Genomic DNA, 22023 nt, shown 5'->3' on the forward strand with positions numbered 1-22023 from the left:
TATCGATGGTTGACGGGTTCTGATAATTCTTCACAAAGATTTAGATACAATAGATCTAAACCACGTCAATTTCAATTTGATAGTCAGACCTCGTCTGATAGAGATTCATCTGATATTCAAGCTAGTTCCAAACCCCTATTACTTAGGGCGTATACCAGGTCTCAAACGGAGTCCCCTTTAGACGTAGAAGGCCCCACCCGAGGAGGGGCAACTTTAAAAGGAGGGAGGAGGCCAAAGAAAAGGACTTAGTTATTAATTTATCCGATTATACCCTTAGTGATACAGAGATGAATGTATTAGCTAGGGGTTTGACTTCTGTGCCGACAAATTTTCACGATAAGTTTTCATGGTCCATTGATAATTATAAACTATGTAGAAAATTAAGGTTGAAAGAGAAATTTACAGGAACAGTTGACTCTCCCAGTAGTAAATTTAAAAAGAAAAGTACATTTGACCCTGTTTCTCATAATGCGAGCATTAAGACCTTCGCCAGATTAGTGGATCATTCTATTGAGTCATCTTTAAGTACACAGTTGAAACCTAGAAATAATCTCAATAAATCTGAAAGGAATGTGTTGCAGGATCTTAGGAAGAATGATGCGATTACCATCAGAAAAGCAGACAAAGGGGGAGCTGTAGTGGTTTTGAATACCAGAGATTACGAACAAGAGATATTTAGACAATTGGCTGATGTAAACACCTATCGGTAAGAATAAATTGGATGCAATTCTAACCAATGCTTTGACGAATAGATGGATTGATGAGAACACTTTTGTTTTTTTAACAACAGAGTTTCCGATTTGTCCTATACTATATGTATTGCCGAAAATACATAAGTCCTTCAAAAAAAAACCCCGGGCGGCCAATCATTTCGGCCCGCAATTCCTTGTTTGCTCCCATTGCTCAATTTCTTGATAGTTTTCTTCAAGACTGTGTACTGCAAACGGATAGTTATTTAAAGGATACAAATGACTTTATTGACAAACTATGTACCGTACCGTTACAAGCTAGGGGTATATTGGTGACTCTTGATGTCTCTTCCTTGTATATGGTAATTCCCCATAATGAAGGCATTGCTGCAACCAAAAGAGCCTTAGAACAAACCCATATGGGGAATCCTCCCATTGATTTCTTATTGGAACTGTTGGAGTTAACATTGACGTGTAATTATTTTAAATTTGGTACCAGGTACTACCTCCAAACCGCTGGAACTGCTATGGGCAATAACATAGCACCAGCCTACGCGAACCTATACATGGACGCGTATGAGAATCAACATCTGGTCCAGCGGTTTGGAGATAGTATCTGTTTTTATGGTCATTTTATCGACGACATTTTCCTGATATGGAACAATACTGAGGAGGCGTTGTTAGAGATGGTTGAATTTCTGAATCAGCTTGATACCCCTATCAGACTAACTTTGAAATATGATCTTATGGAAATTGATTTTTTAGACGTAACTGTTTACACCACTGACCTAGGTTATGGGTATAGACTTTATAGGAAACCTACTGACCGCAATACGCTTCTCCATTACTCTAGTCATCATCCGTATACTCTAAAAGACAATCTACCTGTGTCACAATTTATCAGAGTACTCCGTAATAATTCTGACTCAAGAACAGCTGAGATTCAGCTTAAGGAGATGTATGATCGTTTCATTGCTCGTGGATATACTGTGAAAATTGTCAATAAATGTCTCACAAGAGCTAGACAGATTTTTAAAGATGGTCAGAATCCACGAAATGAATATGGACAGGATCCTTTTGTTGTCTGCACCACGTTCGACACAGCAGGGCCCATAGTGGCTGGGGCTATACGCAAACACTGGCATGTGTTAGCGTCAGATCCACTTCTTAAAGGACATATACCTGAAAGACCCCTAATGAGTTTCAGGAGGGGGCGGAATTTGAAGGATATCTTGATGCGGCCTGACCGGTCGAATGTTGGTACTCCACAGACCTGGCTTAGTGCTCCTAAACCAGGGTGCTATCGTTGTGCGGGATGCACTACCTGCAGAAGCATGCTCACAGGCCAGACGTTTTGTCATCCACGGACAGGTCGGAAATTTCAATCCGCCATAGAGTTACCTGCACTACTGAATATGTAGTATATGCTCTTATTTGCCCTTGTTCACTATAGTATATTGGTAAAACCATAAGATCATTCCGTGAGCGTATGGCAAATCACAGGTCCTCTATTCGATCTGCTTTGATAAATGGAACTTCTGATAAACCGGTCGCCCGACATTTTTGCGAAATGAAACATCCACTATCCAGCCTTAAATGTGTAATTATTGACTGGGTGCCACGACCAAGCAGAGGAGGATATCGTGGTAAATTGTTACTACAGAGAGAGGCGTTCTGGACTCACAAACTTGACACTATTCACCCAAAGGGGCTTAACGAAGCAGCCCACCTGAGTTTGTTTTTGTGACATTTCTATGAGAGGTGCACCACCAGCAGTTTTTCACTGATTTTTTATTTATCAATTAATTCGTTTTTTTCTTTTTTATTTTTTAATGGAGAGCTATAGGTTGCGTGTCAGTTATTTTTTCACATTTTTTCTTATTTTTGTTAGTTTTTTTATATTTATGGTATATTATTATTGTAGATACACTATTTGATCATGTGTCACTAATAAGGTTTTTGTGCCCATCAGATTTGCATTTAATTTTCATATGTGATATGTATAGATATGACCCATTACCATCTGTGTCTGTTCAGTATGTGTGCTATTTAGGCACACATCCGTTCACTGATGTGCTTGAACAGCGTTATAATATAGTTATTAAGTTTTCCGTTTTTTGTTTACATATATCCATGGCAACAAGGGGGCGTGTTTTTGCTAGATGATTCAGCGGCGTTTCCAGCTGCTATTGCTAGCGCTAGTCAGTACGACTCTAGGTGAGTCACATGCTCATGCACACTTCCTGGTTACAGCGTTACAGCGCTTAGGTAACCAGGATGTGTACGTTCCACGAGTAGGAAGGAGCAGGGATTGAAACGCACGCGGGAGCTCCGTGTCTGACCAGATTATATAACAATTGGTGAGTTAGTTTTGGATGTTTATTTAATATGTGCCTTTTAATATGTGCCCATTATATTTATCATCTAAGCCCATTTGTTGCCTCTCTGGTTGTTGATTGCATATGTAACAGGCACCACGCAGGTGTTTTAAGTGGGAGGTGTTTGATTAAGGTGATTACATTAACTATGTGATTAGTGTGTGTATTTATATGCTCAGTGTTGTATGTACTTGCATCTTGACAAAGGTCCAGGGACTGGACCGAAACGTCGATGGATGGCTGTACTTACGGCTGTACTTTTAAGATGACGTAAATAAAACAAATCTTTTTGCTATTTCTATGAAGTATGGTGAGTGCACCCTCATTTCTTTTGGAGATTGTCTTTGACAAGGTATTTACCTTGATTGGGTCAGCTACCCCAGCATTGGATTCATGTTAAACGAGAGTGTGGACATTTTGTGTTTTTTTTTTTTTATATATATATATATATATATATATATATATATATATATATATTAGTATGTTATGTGTGTCTTTCACTTATCCATAATTTTTCTGTTTTATTTTATTTTCTGTGCTCTATATGTTTGTTATTTGCAAAATATGCCGTAAGGGAGGAACTCCATTTCCGTATAATGCGGGAGAGCTGAGCTTAACCTAGCTTAGGGCCATTACGTTTATTGCCCTGGTCATATATCTGATCTTTAAAATCCTTTATTTGGGTTGGAGGGGGGGGGGGGGGGGTTAGGTAGTGTTTAGTGTAGTTTAGGGGGTTAGGGAGGGTATTTTCTATTTAGGGATCCAAGTATGCCTGGGTTGGGGTTAGGCCATACAGGGTGGGGGGTTATGGGGTGGTTTGATTTATTTATTTTTTTAACTTTATGTATTCTATGATTTGTATATTAAGTTTGGTAATGTACTATTTGTTATCATACTTGCATACTGTACTTCTTTTATCTCCGGATCTACAGGCCTGAATGTCGCCTTCAGGTCGTTCTTGCTTTATATTTTATGTTGAGAAGTACTCATTATATCCTGTTATGTATGTACCATATTCTATTCATATGTACTCTGATATTTCACATCTGCCTCAATTCAATTTTTCTGTATTTGTTTTTATTTTACTTTTGTTGATGGGTGTAAGTTTAAAAAATGTCAATAAAAAATATTCAAATTAAAAAAACAGTCGGGACCCACATGATCTGCGCCATAGATATTGTGGTCACCTATAGGTCCACCCCTGCTCATTGCTGAATGGCTCTTTCTATGTCAAATGGTAATCTTATATTTCCCTCCTTCTCTACCACCTTCTTTCTCAGTAAAGCCGGCCCGGTGCAGTCTGCTTCCTTGTCGGAATGGGGGAACGTGTAAGGAAACCCAAGATGATTATTACTGTGTGTGTCCCTATCCATTCATCGGGAAGCACTGTGAGACAGGTGAGAAAATGAGGACGGGAGAATAGAGTTATTCGGTGGAACATGGTTTCACATTATTTTCTGTCTTTGTTTTGATAACAAAACATATATACAGTATATACATAGTGCTATTTTTCAGCAGGAACCTCTCATTACCTATGACGAAATGTCCCGGGCCAAAATTTATTTTCCATAACATAAGTTCTATTTTAAAGTCCCCTTTGAGTGCCTTTTTCTCTAAATACTAATATATATATATAATATATATATATATATATATATATATATATATATATATATATGTGTGTGTGTGTATAAATGTGTATTTAAAATACATGTATATAATATATCATTGTTCCTCTATAGCTCCAACCCCAGTAGCTCCACCCACAGCTCCTCAACCTATTTTTCCAGAAAAACAGCCCTGTAGCGTGTATGTTAAAAAAAAATAAATAAAAAAAAAAAATATTTCTACTTCAGGGTCCATAGGGTATCCACAGGATACCTTGGGGTATAGGTGTGACGTCAGTCACTGGGCACCATAGAGTTAAGCTTTTCAGCCTCCCAGGATGCACTAGGGTCCCCCTCCTATACCCCGCCCCCGAGCCTAGGCACCTCAGTTTCGTTTGGTGCCCGGCCGGAGTCGGAGGCACCTGCTAGAGGGGGGCTTAGAAGAGCCCCTGAAGCTTTTTCTTCATGCAGCTGTGGCTGCACATCTGGATGAACAGCATGGACAGTCAGTCCTGACGTCCATGCTGTCTTCCCTACACCCCGCCGGTACCAGAACGCCGGTACTGATCCGGGGATGCTGGTGGGCATCTGGGGTCACAGCTAGCGGTGACCCCAGATGTTCCGGACCATGGCCGGATTCAAGGGGGAGAGGTAAGCAGCGGGGTCCCGCGGTGGGTCCCCGCTGATCACATGGTCCTAAGTCCCCAGGCAGGGGGCTCCCTGGGGACTGGCTGCAGCGTGGAGCCAGACGCCCAACCTGCGCTTCCACTACCCCCCTGGGACAGCGGACCGCAGCAGAGCGGTAGCGCTGTGGCGTCCCAGGGCTTAAATGCATGCCAGGGGAGCGCGCCTTCCCTGTCTCACAGCCGGTGCCTCCCCCGCTGCACACAGCCCTCTCTGCACTGTGCTGACTGGCCCTGTGTCAGCGCTCCTCCCCCATGCCAGCCTTCTCTCTGCTCCTCGGCGGCCATCTTTTCTGAAGCATGGTGAACGCTGCTGGAAGCCTGCATTGGAAGCATCGTGGTCTGGGTCCCCCCGCATACCTCTCCTCCGATTGGGTCAGGTCTGTGTATGCAGCGCTGTGTCCTACCAGGCCCTGTGTCTGTGTAGTTGAGTGATCAGCGCTGTTAGTGCAGGAATTGATTTTCTTTGCATTGTATGTGACTGTGCTAGCGCTGCTGCCTGTAACTTTTCTCTAAACTGTCAGCTTTATTACTGTCCCTGTTTTTTCTGCTAAGCCCTTGCGGTGCGGTGCTGCAGGGTGGTCTCTCGCCTCTTAAATATATAATTGGTGAGAGGGGTCACATACGTGGTGCCATCATGTCTGAAAGTGATTTTCCCCTCCGGCTACAGTGTACTACGTGTAAAGTACCGTTAGCGGAGGGGGAGGGTAGCTGTAACTGCACCAGTACAGGAGCCGCCCTGGGCTTGTTTCGCTCAAGCGCTTACAGCCTTAGTGGGCCAGTTAGCTCTGCAGCCCGCGTTTACACCGATGGGTTTGTCCCAGCAGTCAGTGGTGTCGTCACCCATGCAGGGTTTCCCACGACAATTGGTGGTACCCCACAATCTCCCTATTTCCCCGCTCCCAGTTTCTCAGGAACCAGCGTGGGTTAACTCCCTGACGAGTTCTGTACAGCACTTGTCGGATGTGTTGCAAGGGGAGTCTGCGATGCGGCCGCATAAACGGCCGGTGGCGTCTGTCGGCTCCTTATGAGGATGACGAGGGGACGTCTGATGATGGGGAGATTCTGGATCCTTACGATCAGGAACCTCTCCATACTAAGGACGCTGATGCTAAGTCCAAAGTATATATTCCTGGACTTATTCGGGCGGTCCGCACAGCCTTGGTGATTGAGGACGAAGTTCCCCCAGCATACTAAATCTAAGTATGCCTTTTTCAAAGATGTGAAGGGCGATGCCACAGTCTTACCTCTTTCGGGTCAGTTGGTGGACTATTTATAGGAGGCGTGGAAACAGCCTGGCAAAAGATACCAGCCACAGAGACGCCTGGCGGTGGCTTATCCGTTCGCGGATAATTATTTTGCAAAGTGGGAATCCCCTCCACAGGTGGATTCTCACGTGACCCGTCTTGTCCGTAGTGCCACATTGCCGATGCCATCTATGTCCTCCCTTAAGGATGCTACGGACCGCAAGGTGGAGATCTGCCTGAAATCCGCTTATTCCCTTGCGGGGGGGGCAGCATGGCCGGCTATGGCCATTTGCTGGGTTGCCAGAGCGATGGAGCGCTGGGCGGATTCATTAGAGGCTTCTTTTGATTCCGACTGTCTGGTCGAACAGGCGGAGTTGATTGGTAATCTCCGTGATTCGGCCACTTATATCAACGAGGTGGCCCTAGACATTAGTACTCTGGTGTCTAGAATTTCTTCAGCAGCGGTGGCTGCTCGTCGCACCTTGTGGCTGCGATCCTGGAAGGCGGACGCAGATTCCAAAAAGGGTCTGGAGGCGTTGCCGTTTACCGGAGAAGTTCTCTTCGGTCCGGATCTGGATAAGATTGTGGCCACGCTGGCGGCAGCCAAATCGGCTTGTCTCCCGTCGGCCGCTGCTCCTTCTGGTTCTGGACCATCGTCCTTTCGGTCATCTAGGGCCCAGGGCAGGCCCAAACCACAGTCGTTTCCTCGACAGGCTGGCCCTAAGAAATCGGCCAAGCCCCGGAAGCAGGCATGGAGTACCAGACGTCCGGCCCCCAAGCCAGATGACAAGCCTGCGGCCTGACGGTCCGGGCCTCCCTTTGGGGGATCCCAGGGTGGGAGGCCGCCTGCTGCAGTTCGCCCAGTGTTGGTCGGCCACTACGACAGACACTTGGGTTCTGGAGGTGGTTTCCCACGGGTACGCCCTCTCCTTCCGGCACAGACCCCCGGCTCAATTCTTCACCACGGGTCTACCATCAGACCGGAACAAGGCTACGGAGCTGCGGAAGGTATTGCACACTATGCTCCAGGCTGGAGTTATAGTGCCTGTTCCATTCTCCCAGAGGGGCCAGGGTTTCTATTCAAATCTTTTTTTTTTGGTACAGAAACCCAATGGGTCGTATCGTCCGATTCTCAACCTCAAAGCACTCAACAAGTCTTTGCGGGTTCCGAAGTTTCGGATGGAGACCCTACGGTCCATCATTCTGGTGCTGGAACCTGGGGACTACATGGTGTCATTGGACATACAGGACGCTTACCTGCATGTCGCTATTCTTTTGCGCCATCAACAGTTCCTCAGGTTTGCAATCCGCAGCGACCACTTCCAGTTTTGGGCGTTACCTTTTGGCCTGGCGACAGCACCACGTGTTTTCACCAAGGTGATGGCGGTCATGGCGGCTTCTCTGCGGCTGCAGGGAGTCCGCATGTTGCCGTACTTGGACGACCTGTTATTGGTGGCAGGATCTCCAGAGCTCCTGTTACGCCACTTGGACCTGAGCATTGCACTGCTGCAACGGCACGGCTGGCTAATCAACTGGCAGAAGTCCACTCTAATCCCGTTTCGGAGGATTCTGCATCTTGGAGCCTTATTGGACTCGGGACAGCAAAGGATCTTCGTGACGGAGGACAAGATCTCAGCTTTACAGTCAAGGGTGCGCAGTTGTCTGCACAGCCGCCGGGTGTCCCTACACTCGGCGATGAGGTTACTGGGCTCCATGGTGTCTGTGTTCGACATGGTGGAATACGCCCAGTTTCACTCCAGACCTCTGCAGCACCTTATCCTGTCCAAGTGGAACGGGCTGCCTCAGTCTCTGAAGTCCCAGACGATTGTGATCACCCCGGAGGTTCGCCTGTCCCTTGCTTGGTGGTTACAGATGACCCACCTCAACAAGGGACGTCCGTTCTGGGTTCCAAATTGGGTCCTGTTGACAACGGACGCCAGTCTTCGGGGCTGGTGAGCAGTTTCGGGTCCACACTTGTTCCAGGGCAGGTGGACGCCGACAGAAGCGGAGCTTCCAATAAATATCTTGGAACTCCGTGCGGTCTTCAATGCTCTCCAGCAGGCACATCGGTTTCTCCAGGGTCACCCGGTGCAGGTCCAGTCGGACAACGCTACCACCGTGGCCTACATAAACAGGCAAGGAGGAACCCGCAGTCGGGCGGCTCTCGTAGAGGTCTCTCGGATTCTGTTTTGGGCGGAGCGCAATCTTCCGGCCATATCAGCGGTCTTCATCCCGGGAGTGCTAAATTGAGAGGCAGACTTTCTAAGTCGCCAGGACGTTCATCCGGGGGAATGGTCCCTGCACCCGGACGTTTTTCAACTGCTGGTGGACAGGTGGGGTCTTCCAGAGATCGACCTCAGGGCATCCCGGCACAACAACAAGTTGCCGGTGTACGGGTCTCGCACAAGAGACGAAGAGGCGTCTCTGGTGGATGCTCTGTCCGTCCGGTGGACGTTCCGGTTCGCATACCTGTTCCCTCCGGTCTCCCTTCTTCCACGGGTAATCCGGAAATTCAAACAGGAAGGAGGGACGCTCCTATTGACAGCTCCCGCGTGGCCCAGACGGCACTGGTTCTCAGACCTTCAGGGTCTGTCCGTGGACAGTCCTCTGCGGTTGCCGCTACGACCGGACCTTCTGTCTCAGGGTCCTTGTCTGCACCCGGACCAGACTCGGCTGTCTTTGATGGCGTGGCTGTTGAGACGGCCATGCTGAGGTACCGGGGGTTTTCCAGCTCTGTGGTGCGTACCATGTTACGAGCTCGGAAACCGTCTTCCGCGAGGATATACCATCGCGTGTGGCATACGTTCTTCCAGTGGTGTCGACCGAGAGGTTATGCACTGCGGGAGTTTCGTCTGTCTCGGATTCTCGCCTTCCTGCAAGCGGGACTAGATCATGGGCTTCGCCTTGCTTCTTTGAAGGTACAGGTTTCGGCCCTATCTGTCTGGTTTCACCGTAGGATTGCTACAATCCCGGATGTGCGCACCTTTATGCAAGGTGTTGTCCGCATTCAGCCGCCCTTTGTTCCACCTGTGGCGCCTTGGGATTTGGCTGTGGTCCTGAGGGCTCTCCAAGGACCGCCGTTTGAACCACTGGGCTCAGTGGATCTTAAATGGCTCACAGCTAACACTGTTTTCCTTCTGGCTATTGCTTCGGCCAGACGTGTTTCTGATTTAGGGGCTCTTTCTTGTAGACCCCCTTTCTTGGTTTTTCATGGGAACAGGGCAGTGCTCCGCACTCGGCCCGAGTTTCTTCCCAAAGTTGTTTCCCAGTTTCATGTTAACGAGGAAATCGTTGTTCCGGCCTTTAACTCACCGGGTCTTTCCGTGGGTGAGGCCTCTTTGGATGTTGTGCGGGCCTTAAGGACTTATGTTGACCGCACTTCTTCGTTTAGGAAGTCGGGCGCTTTGTTTGTCCTATATGGCTTCCGTAAAAAGGGTTGGCCTGCTTCAAAGCAAACTTTGGCAGCCTGGATCCTTATGGCTATTTCTGAAGCTTATCTTCATGAAGGCCTACCGGTTCCTCCTTCTCTGAAGGCTCATTCCACTAGGTCTGTGGGTCCTTCGTGGGCAGCTCGACGTGGTGCCTCTGCAGTCCAGATCTGCAAGGCTGCTACGTGGTCCTCTGTCCATACCTTCGTGAGGTATTACAGGTTTGACACCTTCGCCTCTCAAGATGCTTCCTTCGGGCGGCGGATTCTCCTTTCTGCACAGGAGCATCCCCGCCCTTAAAGGATACTGCTTTGGGACATCCCCAAGGTATCCTGTGGATACCCTATGGACCCTGAAGTAGAAAATATGAGCTATGGTAAGAACTTACCCTTGTTATCTCTATTTCTACGAAGTCCATAGGGTTCCACAGGACTCCCGCCCTGTCGCACCTGTGCTGCAGATGGGCTTTGCTCTGGTCACCGGTTTTCCGTCTTCCTCTGGTGAGAATGTGATTCTTGTATGTGTCCAGATCTTTTTTCTCTCTCTTCCTTCTCCTCCTCCGGCCTATGGCTTGATAACCAACTGAGGTGCCTTGGCTCGGGGACGGGGTATAGGAGGGGGACCCTAGTGCATCCTCGGAGGCTGAAAAGCTTAACTCTATGGTGCCCAGCGACTGATGTCACACCTATACCCCAAGGTATCCTGTGGAACCCTATGGACTTCGTAGAAATAGAGATAACAAGGGTAAGTTCTTACCATATCTCATATTTTATATATATATATATATATATATATATATATATATATATATTATATTGTAGAGGCATTGACTGATCAGTCTCACTTCTAAATATCATTTCAGGGATGAGAGACCCCTGTTCGTCGGGCCCATGTCACAATGGTGGCACGTGTTTTCATTATAAGGGCAAGTACAAGTGCTATTGTGCGCCTCACTATTCTGGCCGTCACTGTGAGAATGGTAAGTGAAACCTCTAGTCACTGCAAAAGTAATTTATGATGCAAAATGTGGCCGTGTTGCTGTGCAATGTGGCATTATGTCTATCTGTTTGTGTCAAGGCAGCGCAACTTCCAAAGCTCATGGTCTGAGTGGCATTTGCACCAGAATATGGAAGTAATTATTGTTCTCCTGAAGAACAAAGTAAGTGCACCTGTGCACAACAATTAGGAGTAGAGAGGGCACATTTTTTTGAGGTATTCTTTGCTATACTGATTGTATACAACCATTTCCTGGGCTGGCAGAGGTCTTGTATAGGTCTTATCCTACACTTTTAATGGGATACATTTTGAACCTTCCTTCTGCAGAGGAACCTATTTCTAGGTGCACTTTGCCTAATGTAAAGAAAGCTTTGAATACACATAAGTGGCAGAAGTAATAAAGTCCTAATGTCCCTTCACTCTCTACTACACTTGAGGCTAACCAAGCTTCTCTACCACCTATGGGGCAGAAAAATTACGTTGCCGTTTTAAAAGGGCAGCTTGCCAGGAGGGCCAATCTAAAGCCCTCTAAAGAAATACACACACTACAGCAAACTTAGGTACTCTTTTAATTTGTGGAAGCATATCATGAGAGTGGGGGAGTAGGCACCGTCAGAGCCGTAACTAGACTTTTTGGTGCCCTGTGCCAGAAAGAGCATTGGTGCCCCCTCATTTTTCAAAGGGACATAATGCACCCAAAAAAGGGGGAATGGCCTAATGGGGAAGGGCCAGGGAAGAGATAGGGGAGGCCAGGAGATGCTGGGGATGAAATAAGAGGAAGCTACAAGCAAGAATGATAATAAACAGAAATTTGACAGGCCCAAACAGCGCCCCCTGACTTGTGGTGCCCTGTGCGATGGCACCGGCCGCACTACCCTAGCTACGGCCCTGGGCACCTTTGCATGCACTAGGAGGACCATCGAGTCCAAGGCATCTTGCAGTACACTTCCTGTACGCATTTTGAAACGTCCAGTGAATTTAAATTTTTTGGGTATAAAAGTTCTCTTTCAGCAAGGCCGGTGTGACATTGGACGATAGGATTGCAGGTTGGGGCTGGAGTTGTTACTTAAACTAAAGCACCTCCCCACTGCAACCTCGTAATGCCGGTACTACTTTACGTGCCTCAAGAGTAGGGCATATTTGGAGGGGCTGATATGCAGCCCATATTGTAGCTTAGTTTCTTTTATTTTCTTTGTAAAAGCTTCTGATCTCTTCAGGACCTGCAGGCTGGAATAATCAGCGTCTAGTGTTGCGCAAGCGTCTGGGTCCACCGCGCCTGCTCTTGCAGGGCCAGCGTGGATAGGTCGGTCTCTGACTTAGTTCAGCTTGAGGCCCTTCAGCAAGAGGATGATCAAGCAGCTGCTGCACCTGTTTCGTCTGTGTGTGATTCCGAGTCGCTGGCTCTTGGCAGTGCAACTCCCCAATCAGTGTCTGATCCACCCCGGCTACGTACCATGGAGCGTATGGTGTTGGGTTTTGAATGTTTTTTCAAAGATACTAAGCTGCGTGAAGCGCATAAGCGTTCTCCTCCTTCCAGGGCTCCTTTAGATGTTTCAGATTCCAATAGTTGGTTCAGAAGTGGGGCCTTCCACAGGTGAATGTCATGGCCTCTCGACACAACTTCAAAGTTCCCCAGCATTGTTGTGAGATCCAGGGACCCGATGGCTTACACAGTGGATGCCATGACGGTTCCATGGGACTTTCATCTAGCATATCTCTTTTCACCGACCCCAATGTTGCCTCGAGTACTCAAGTGTGTCAAGGATCAACGGGTGTTGTAATCCTGGTGACTCCAGACTGGCCACATTGGTTGTGGTACACCAACATTCTAAAAATGTCGGTAGATCCCGGGTAGCATCTACCATTTTCACCAGACCTGCTGCAACATGGTTTGTTTAAACACAAGGACCTTCCTCCTGTAGGTTTTAATGGCCTGGCATTTGAGATTGAGCTTTTAAGGGCTAAGGGTTTTCTCGCTTAGTGGCCTATACTATGCTGCGATCTCAGAAGCAGGTTTAATCAAACAATTACCACAGGGTATGAAAGATCTACACCTTGTGGTGTGAACAGCAAGGTGTCCATACCTCCGAGTGCCCCTCTCATTTCCTGGCCTTCTTTCAAGAGGGTTTGGAGGCCGAGCTAAAACGTTGTTCTATGAAAGTTCAAGTTTCTGCCCTGTCTATTTTTTTTCCAGCGTTAGTTAGCCCTCCTTCCAGATGTTCGAACCTTTTTACAGAGCGTGGTGCATATTCACCACCGTCTCATCCGGCGGTAGCGCCGTGGGATCTTAATTTGGTCCTGTCTGATTTCAAACAGGCTCCGTTTGAGCCTTTGAATTTGGTGAAGCTTCAGTTCATTACTGAGTAGTACAGTAGATGGTTTTCCTTATGGCTATTGCCTCAGCTCGGTGGGTTTTCGAGCTGGGGGCTTTGTCTTGCAAGCCACCTTTTCTCCTATTCCATGACGATAGAACGGTTCTTCACATAGTTCCTACATTCCAGCCGAAAGTTGTTTTGGCTTTTCACTTAAACCAGGAATTGTCTTTCCTGTTTTTCCTTCTTCAGCAGCTTCCCGGGACCGGATTTACTTGGGGCTTTGGCGGAATAGGTCTGTCAAGCAGTTACCTGGTCCTCTGACCACATGTTTGCTCGTTTTTGCTTCCGGTGATGCCCACTTTGGGGGTACAGTTTTCCAGTCAGGTAGCCTGAGCGTTCCCTCCCCTGGGAGCGACTGTTGAACGTCCCATGGTTCAGTGTCCCACCAGCCTTGCTGAAAGAGAAAATAGGATTTTTGGTTGTATCCTTATCTCTGAAGCAGGCTGGGGAACACTGCTTTCCCTCCCTCAAGCTCAGTTGTGTATGGTTTTGATTCTTGACCATCTTTTCCCTACTGGTTTATTTTTGGTTATAACCGTTTCACTGGATTACTGCTACTCTTTACCGGACTCTTTTAAAGTAGTACTGGCATTATGGGGTTGCAAAGGGGGGGGGAGCTTCGATTTAAATATACAGTATAGTTTAAGTGCCAACTCTAGCCCCAACCTGCAATCCCATAGTCCAGGGTCCCACAGCCTGCTTCAGAGAAAGAATTCAATGATAAGTGACCAAACATCCTCTTTTCTTATGATCAAATGTGTGGTAAAAAGCTGCAGCGTAAGAGGATATTTGCCAAAGCTGTTGCTGAAATCTGTATACAGCCGTAATATAGGTCACAATGTTGAAATTTATGCAAAGCCTAAATGGATCACTTAATACAAGGCTTATAAATCTTATAACAATACTCTTCTTATATCCATCCATCCTGCTGAAAGTGGAACGCACAAAACATCAGCAGGAACAATGCAAGTTTGTACTGTTTAGAAAGTACAGCACAACTATATACATAATATGAACTGAATGAATATTGGGCTTCCTTTGAAAAAAAATCAGCAGACAAGGCAGCTTTCCACTGATTGTCATACAAAGAATATTAATATAAGATTTGTGAGCCTTTTATTAATACTGCTTTTCCACCAAAGTCTCGGGTATGATCCGGCATTTGGAAAACGGTTACAAACCAGGACAGAGCCCTTTTCCACTGTGGCACCGATCCTGGTTACTCCTGCATCGTCGCCGTTCACACTGCACATGTGTGCAGGCGGCATTTGGAGATGACATCATCTCCTTGCACTGGAATGCGGCTCGTCATGTGCTATAACGGGACCCGGGTTACTTGTTTCCACTGCAGCTCACCTGGATCCTTCCCATGTAAAACCCTGCTAGGTACCTGGTAAAGGATTCCTGGGTGACTGGACCTGGGTTGAGCAGTTTCCACTGACAAAACTCCACAATTGTGCGTTCATGTGCAATAACCTGGGAAAAGGGGTATTAGTGATCCACTGAGGCTATATGTAGATTTCAACAGCGGGTTTCAACATCATGGTGTATAATGTGGTGACAATGTCCACCATAATGTCAGAGTGATATGTTCCCTTACAGTGTGCACTGTAGTGGCAGGGTGACCATTTCCCTGACAACATGCACGCTATGATCGTAACCCATCCACTCACCGTGTATGCTGTAGTGGTAGGGTGACCTGTTTATTCACAGCTACCATAAATGGCAGGGTCGCATCTTACGTATATTGTTAGAGTATTACTGCGTACACATTTCGATAATGTGATTTGGGGCCGCACATGGAGCAATATTGGGTCAGCGATAACAGTTGTTATATATACTATGGAAGCCTTAACAGTTTGATACCAGTTTTTCAAACTTTGGAGTAGATGTATGAAGCAGTGGAAAGAGTGGGGAAGTGTGCCAGTAGAGAAGTTGCCCATGGCAACCAATCAGCTTTGAGGTTGCATTTATCAAATACATTCTGTAAAATGATAGGTAGGAGCTGATTGGTTGCTATGGATAACTTCTCCACTGGCACACTTCTCTTTTCACTGCTTCATACATCTACCCCATTGTTCGGAAAGTTTACATTGTGTTTTCCACATTTAGCAAGATACAGTACTACTAACTCTATCACTATAATACCATTTTCTTATTTTTTTAAGATATATTTGCTAACGTCAGATATTTTATTATAGGATTTGGTAGATTAATTCAATTGATCAATTTATCATTATTACTTTAGATAATTTGATGTTTATAGAAATGAACTGAACATTAAAAAAAATCATAACAATTACTATTCTAGTTTTGTTGTTTTAATTGCCAATTACATAAATCAATTAATTAATGCTTTGATTTTATATTGACATTTTTCAACACATGAATAACTTATGTTCCCAACACGCCATTCTGACATTTGTGTACAACCATTTTATAGCCGAATTGGACTGCGGACCTCCAGAACAAGTGAAATATGCCAGGATAATTGTCACATCCACATGGCCAGGTGGCAAAGCAGAATACCAATGCAATGAGGGGTATATAATGAACACCCCAAGCAATACCAGCATGTGCAATGACGATGGCATGTGGGGTGAACCCCCGCAGTGTGAGGGTAAGTATCTGTCTTTTGTCATAGCATGGAGACCAGGAGGGGGCTGATAAGCTAGAGAATAATAATCAAAGCATTTTCTTGTGACCTTAGAAATTGATGAGTGTGAATCACAACCATGCCAAAATGGTGCAGTGTGCAAGGACCGTGTGTCCCACTTCCTGTGTGACTGCCAGAAAGGATACAGCGGCAAACATTGTGAGCTAGGTAAGGCCATTACTATGTGAACAAACCTTATATGCAGCTGACCGTTGGGTACGAGTGGAGGATCTGAGTAATATGAGTGGTGAATCTGCGTCACAATTTCTACTTCAGGGTCCATAGGGTATCCACAGGATACCTTGGGGTATAGGTGTGACGTCAGTCATCAGGCACCATAGAGTTAAGCTTTCAGCCTCCCAGGATGCACTAGGGTCCCCCTCCTATACCCCGCCCCTGAGCCAAGGCATCTCAGTTTAGTTTGGTGCCCGGCCGGAGTCGGAGGCACCTGTTAGAGGGGGGCCATGAAGAGCCCCTGAAGTTTTCGTTTTGCAGCTGTGGCTGCACATCTGGAAGTACAGCATGGGCAGTCAGTTTTGACGTCCATGCTGTCTTCCCTACACCCCCGCCGGTACCAGAACGCCGGTACCGATCCGGGGATGCTGGTAAGCATCTGGGGTCACAGCTAGCGGTGACCCCTGATGTTTAGGACCATGGCAGGACTCAAGGGGGGCAGCAAGGTAAGCAGCGGGGTCCCGCGGTGGGTCCCCGCTGATACATGGTCCAGAAGTCCCCAGGCAGGGGGCTCCCTGGGGACTGGCTGCAGCGTGGAGCCAGGTACTAACCTGCGCTTCCACTACCCCCCTGGGACAGCAGGACCGCGGCAGAGCGGTAGCGCTGTGGCGTCCCAGGGCTTAAATGCATGCCAGGGGAGCGCGCCTTCCCTGTCTCACAGCCGGCGCCTCCCCCACTGCACACAGCCCTCTCTGCTACACGCCGACTGGCCCTATGGCAGCGCTCCTCCCCCAGGCCAGCCTCCTCTCTGCTCCTCGGCGGCCATCTTCAGAACGCATGGTGAACGCTGCTGGAAGTCTGGACGGAGCCATCGTGGTCTGGGTCCCCCCGCATACCTCTCCTCCGCTGTGGTCAGGTCTGTGTATGCAGCGCTGTGTCCTACCAGGCTCTATGTCTGTGTAGTTGATTTATCAGCGCTGTTAGTGCAGGAATTGAGTTTCTTTGCATTGTATGTGACTGTGCTAGCGCTGCTGCCTGTACTTTCCTTTCTGACTGTCAGCCTTATTACTGTCCCTGTTCTTTCTGCTAAAGCCCTTGCGGTGCGGTGCTGCAGGGTGGTCTCTCGCCTTTTTAAAAATTGGTGAGAGGGGTCACATACTTTCTACCATCATGTCTGAAAGTGACTTTCCTCTCCGGCTGCAGTGTACTACGTGTAAAGTACCTTTAGCGGAGGGGGAGGGTAGTGCGGAGGGCCTATGCCGGCAGTGTTTGTTGTTGGCGCGGCCTATTACGGTTACAGCACCGGTACAGGAGCCGCCCTGGGCTTGTTTCGCTCAGGCGCTTACAACCTTAGTGGGCCAGTTAGCTCCGCAGCCCGCGTTTACACCGATGGGTTTGTCCCAGCAGTCAGTGGTGTCGTCACCCATGCAGGGTTTCCCACGACAATTGGTGGTACCCCGCAGTCTCCCTATTTCCCCTCTCCCGGTTTCTCAGGAGCCGGCGTGGGTTAACTCCCTGACTAGTTCTGTACAGCACTTGTCGGATGTGTTGCAAGGGGAGTCTGTGATGCGGCCACATAAACGGCCGGTGGCGTCTCTGTCGGCTCCTTATGAGGATGACGAAGGGACGTCTGATGACGGGGAGATTCTGGATCTTTCCGATCAGGAACCTCTCCGTACTAAGGAAGCGGACGCTAGGTCCAAGGTGTATATTCCTGGACTTATTCGGGCAGTCCGCACAGCCTTGGTGATTGAGGACGAAGTTCCCCCAGCGGCTAAATCGAAATATGCCTTTTTTAAGGATGTGAAGGGTGACACCACAGTCTTTCCTCTTTCGGGTCAGTTGGTGGACCATTTAGAGGAGGCGTGGAAACAGCCTGGCAAGCGATACCAGCCACAGAGGCGTCTGGCGGTGGCTTATCCGTTCGCGGATAATTATTTTGCTAAGTGGGAATCCCCTCCACAGGTGGATTCTCATGTGACACGTCTTTTCCGTAGTGCCACATTACCAATGCCATCCATGTCCTCCCTTAAGGATGCTACGGACCGCAAGGTGGAGATCTGCCTGAAGTCCGCTTATTCACTTGCGGGGGGGCAGCGCGGCCGGCTATGGCCATTTGCTGGGTTGCCAGAGCTATAGAGCGCTGGGCGGATACGTTGGAGGCGTCCTTCGATTCCGACTGTCCGGCTGAGCAGGCGGAGTTGATTGGTAATCTCCGTGATTCGGCCACTTATATCAACGAGGCGGCCTTAGACATTAGTACCCTGGCGTCTCGAATTTCTTCGGCAGCGGTGGCTGCTCGTCGCACCTTGTGGTTGCGATCCTGGAAGGCGGACGCTGATTCCAAAAAGGGTTTGGAGGCGTTGCCCTTTAACGGAGAAGTTCTCTTCGGTCCAGATCTGGACAAGATTGTAGCCACACTGGCGGCAGCTAAATCGGCATGTCTCCCGTCGGCCGCTGTCCCTTCTGGTTCAGGACCATCGTCCTTTCGGTCTTATAGGGCCCAGGGCAGGCCCAAACCACAGTCTTTTCCCCGACAGGCTGGCCCCAAGAAATCGGCCAAGCTCCGGAAGCAGGCCTGGAGTCCCAGACGTCCGGCCCCTAAGCCAGATGACAAGCCTGCGGCCTGACGGTTCGGGCCTCCCTTTGGGGGATCCCAAAGTGGGAGGCCGTCTGCTGCAGTTCGCTCGGTGTTGGTTGGTCACCACGACAGACACTTGGGTTCTCGAGGTGGTCTCACACGGGTATGCCCTCTCCTTCCGGCACAGATTCTTCACCACGGGTCTACCATCAGACCGGAACAAAGCCACGGAGCTGCGGAAAGTTTTGCACACTATGCTCCAGGCTGGAGTTATAGTGCCTTTTCCATTGTCCCAGAAGGGCCAGGGTTTCTATTCCAATCTCTTTTTGGTGCAGAAACCCAATGGTTCGTTTCGTCCGATTCTCAACCTCAAAGCTCTCAACAAATCTTTGCGGGTGCCGAAGTTTCGGATGGAGACCCTACGGTCCATCATTCTGGCGCTGGAACCTGGGGACTACATGGTGTCATTGGACATACAGGACGCTTACCTGCATGTCGCTATTCTTTTGCGCCATCAGCGGTTCCTCAGGTTTGCAATCCGCAGCGACCACTTTCAGTTCCGGGCGTTACCTATTGGCCTGGCGACAGCACCACGTGTTTTCACCAAGGTGATGGCGGTCATGGCGGCTTCCCTGCGGCTGCAGGGGGTCCGCATGTTGCCGTACTTGGACGACCTTCTATTAGTGGCAGGATCTCCGGAGATCCTTCTGCGCCACTTGGACCTGACCATTGCGCTACTGCAACGGCACGGCTGGTTAATAAACTGGCAGAAGTCCACCCTGGTCCCGTCTCAGCGGATTCTGCACCTCGGAGCCTTATTGGACTCGGGAAAGCAAAGGATCTTTGTGACGGGGGAAAAGATCTCTGCCTTACAGTCGAGGGTGCGCAGTTGTCTGCGGAGCCGCCGGGTGTCTCTACACTCGGCGATGAGGTTACTGGGCTCCATGGTGTCGGTATTCGACATGATGGAATATGCCCAGTTTCACTCCAGACCTCTGCAGCACCTGATTCTGTCCAAGTGGAATGGACTGCGTCAGTCTCTAAAATCCCAGACGATAGTGCTCACTCCGGAGGTTCGCCTGTCCCTTGCCTGGTGGTTGCAGACGACCCATCTCAACAAGGGTCGTCCGTTCTGGGTGGCGAATTGGGTCCTGTTGACAACGGACGCCAGTCTTCAGGGCTGGGCAGCAGTTTTGGGTCCACACTTGTTCCAGGGCAGGTGGACTCCGGCAGAAGCAGAGCTTCCAATAAACATCTTGGAACTCCGAGCGGTGTTCAACGCTCTCCAGCAGGCACGTCGGGTTCTCCAAGGTCACCCAGTGCAGGTCCAGTCGGACAACGCTACCACCGTGGCCTACATAAACCGGCAAGGAGGAACCCGAAGTCGGGCGGCTCTCGTAGAGGCGTCTCGGATCCTGGTATGGGCGGAGCGCAATCTTCCGGCCATATCAGCTGTCTTCATCCCGGGAGTGCTAAACTGGGAGGCGGACTTTCTCAGTCGCCAGGACGTTCATCCGGGAGAATGGTCCCTGCACCCGGACGTTTTTCAACTGCTGGTGGACAGGTGGGGTCTTCCAGAGATCGACCTCATGGCGTCCCAGCACAACAACAAGTTGCCGGTGTACGGGTCTCGCACAAGAGACGAAGAGGCGTCTCTGGTGGATGCTCTGTCCGTCCGGTGAACGTTCCGATTTGCTTATCTCTTTCCACCAGTTTCCCTTCTTCCACGGGTAATCCAGAAATTCAAACAGGAAGGAGGGACGCTCCTGTTGATAGCTCCCGCATGGCCCAGACGGCACTGGTTCTCAGACCTTCAGGGTCTGTCCGTGGACAGTCCTCTGTGGTTGCCGCTACGTCCGGACCTTCTGTCACAGGGTCCATGTCTTCACCCGGACCTGACTCGGCTGTCTTTGACGGCGTGGCTGTTGAGACGGCCATGTTAAGGTCCAGGGGGTTTTCCAGCTCTGTAGTGCGTACCATGCTCAGAGCTCGGAAACCGTCTTCCGTGAGAATATACCATCGCGTGTGGCATACGTTCTTCCAGTGGTGTCGGCCGAGAGGTTATGCACCGCGGGAGTTTCGTCTGTCTCGGGTTCTCGCCTTCCTGCAAGCGGGACTAGACCATGGGCTTCACCTTGCTTCGTTGAAGGTGCAGGTTTCGGCCCTGTCTGTCTGGTTCCATCGTAGGATTGCTACAATCCCGGATGTGCGCACCTTTATGCAAGGTGTTCTACGCATTCAGCCACCCTTTGTTCCACCTGTGGCGCCTTGGGATTTGGCTGTGGTCCTTAGGGCTCTCCAGGGACCGCCGTTTGAACCACTGGGCTCAGTGGATCTTAAATGGCTAACAGCTAAGACTGTTTTCCTTCTGGCCATAGCTTCGGCCAGACGTGTTTCTGATTTAGGGGCTCTTTCTTGTAGACCCCCTTTCTTGATTTTTCATGGGAACAGGGCAGTGCTACGCACTCGTCCTGAATTTCTTCCCAAAGTTGTTTCCCAGTTTCATGTTAACGAGGAAATAGTTGTTCCGGCCTTTAACTCACCTGGCCTTTCAGTGGGTGAGGCCACTTTGGATGTTGTGCGGGCCTTAAGGACTTATGTTGACCGCACTTCTTCGTTTAGGAAGTCGGACGCCTTGTTTGTCCTCTATGGCTTCCGTAAAAAGGGTTGGCCTGCTTCAAAGCAAACTTTGGCAGCCTGGATCCGTATGGCTATTTCTGAAGCTTATCTTCATGAAGGTCTGCCGGTTCCTCCTTCTGTGAAGGCTCATTCCACTAGGTCTGTGGGTCCTTCGTGGGCAGCTCGACGTGGTGCCTCTGCAGTCCAGATCTGCAAGGCTGCTACGTGGTCCTCTGTCCAAACCTTCGTGAGGTATTACAGGTTTGACACCTTCACCTCTCAGGATGCTTCCTTCGGGCGGCGGATTCTCCTTTCAGCACAGGAGCGTCCCCACCCTTAAAGGATACTGCTTTGGGACATCCCCAAGGTATCCTGTGGATACCCTATGGACCCTGAAGTAGAAAATATGAGATATGGTAAGAACTTACCTTTGTTATCTCTATTTCTACGAAGTCCATAGGGTTCCACAGGACTCCCGCCCTGTCGCACCTGTGCTGCAGATGGGCTTTGCTCTGGTCACCGGTTTTTCTGTCTCCCTCTGGTGAGAATGTGATTCTTGCGTGTATCCAGATCTCTTTTCTCTCTCTTCC

At 48.9% G+C, this 22023-nt stretch overlaps 1 protein-coding gene across 4 annotated transcripts in view; it reads left to right on the forward strand.

Moving 5' to 3' along the window:
* The window catches only part of SNED1 (sushi, nidogen and EGF like domains 1), a 185456-nt gene that overhangs the window by 123158 nt on the left and 40275 nt on the right, over nucleotides 1-22023 (forward strand). For all 4 annotated transcript variants that reach the window (XM_088479238.1, XM_088479239.1, XM_088479240.1 and 1 more), the window contains 4 exons: nucleotides 4348-4464; nucleotides 10895-11011; nucleotides 15847-16023; nucleotides 16114-16227. In XM_088479238.1, the coding sequence (XP_088335364.1) occupies nucleotides 4348-4464; nucleotides 10895-11011; nucleotides 15847-16023; nucleotides 16114-16227 (525 nt within the window). The remainder of the gene's footprint in view (nucleotides 1-4347; nucleotides 4465-10894; nucleotides 11012-15846; nucleotides 16024-16113; nucleotides 16228-22023) is intronic.

Source organism: Taudactylus pleione, unplaced genomic scaffold, assembly GCF_031769625.1.
Source record: "Taudactylus pleione unplaced genomic scaffold, aTauple2 ptg000229l, whole genome shotgun sequence".
NCBI classification, from domain to species: Eukaryota; Metazoa; Chordata; class Amphibia; order Anura; family Myobatrachidae; genus Taudactylus; species Taudactylus pleione.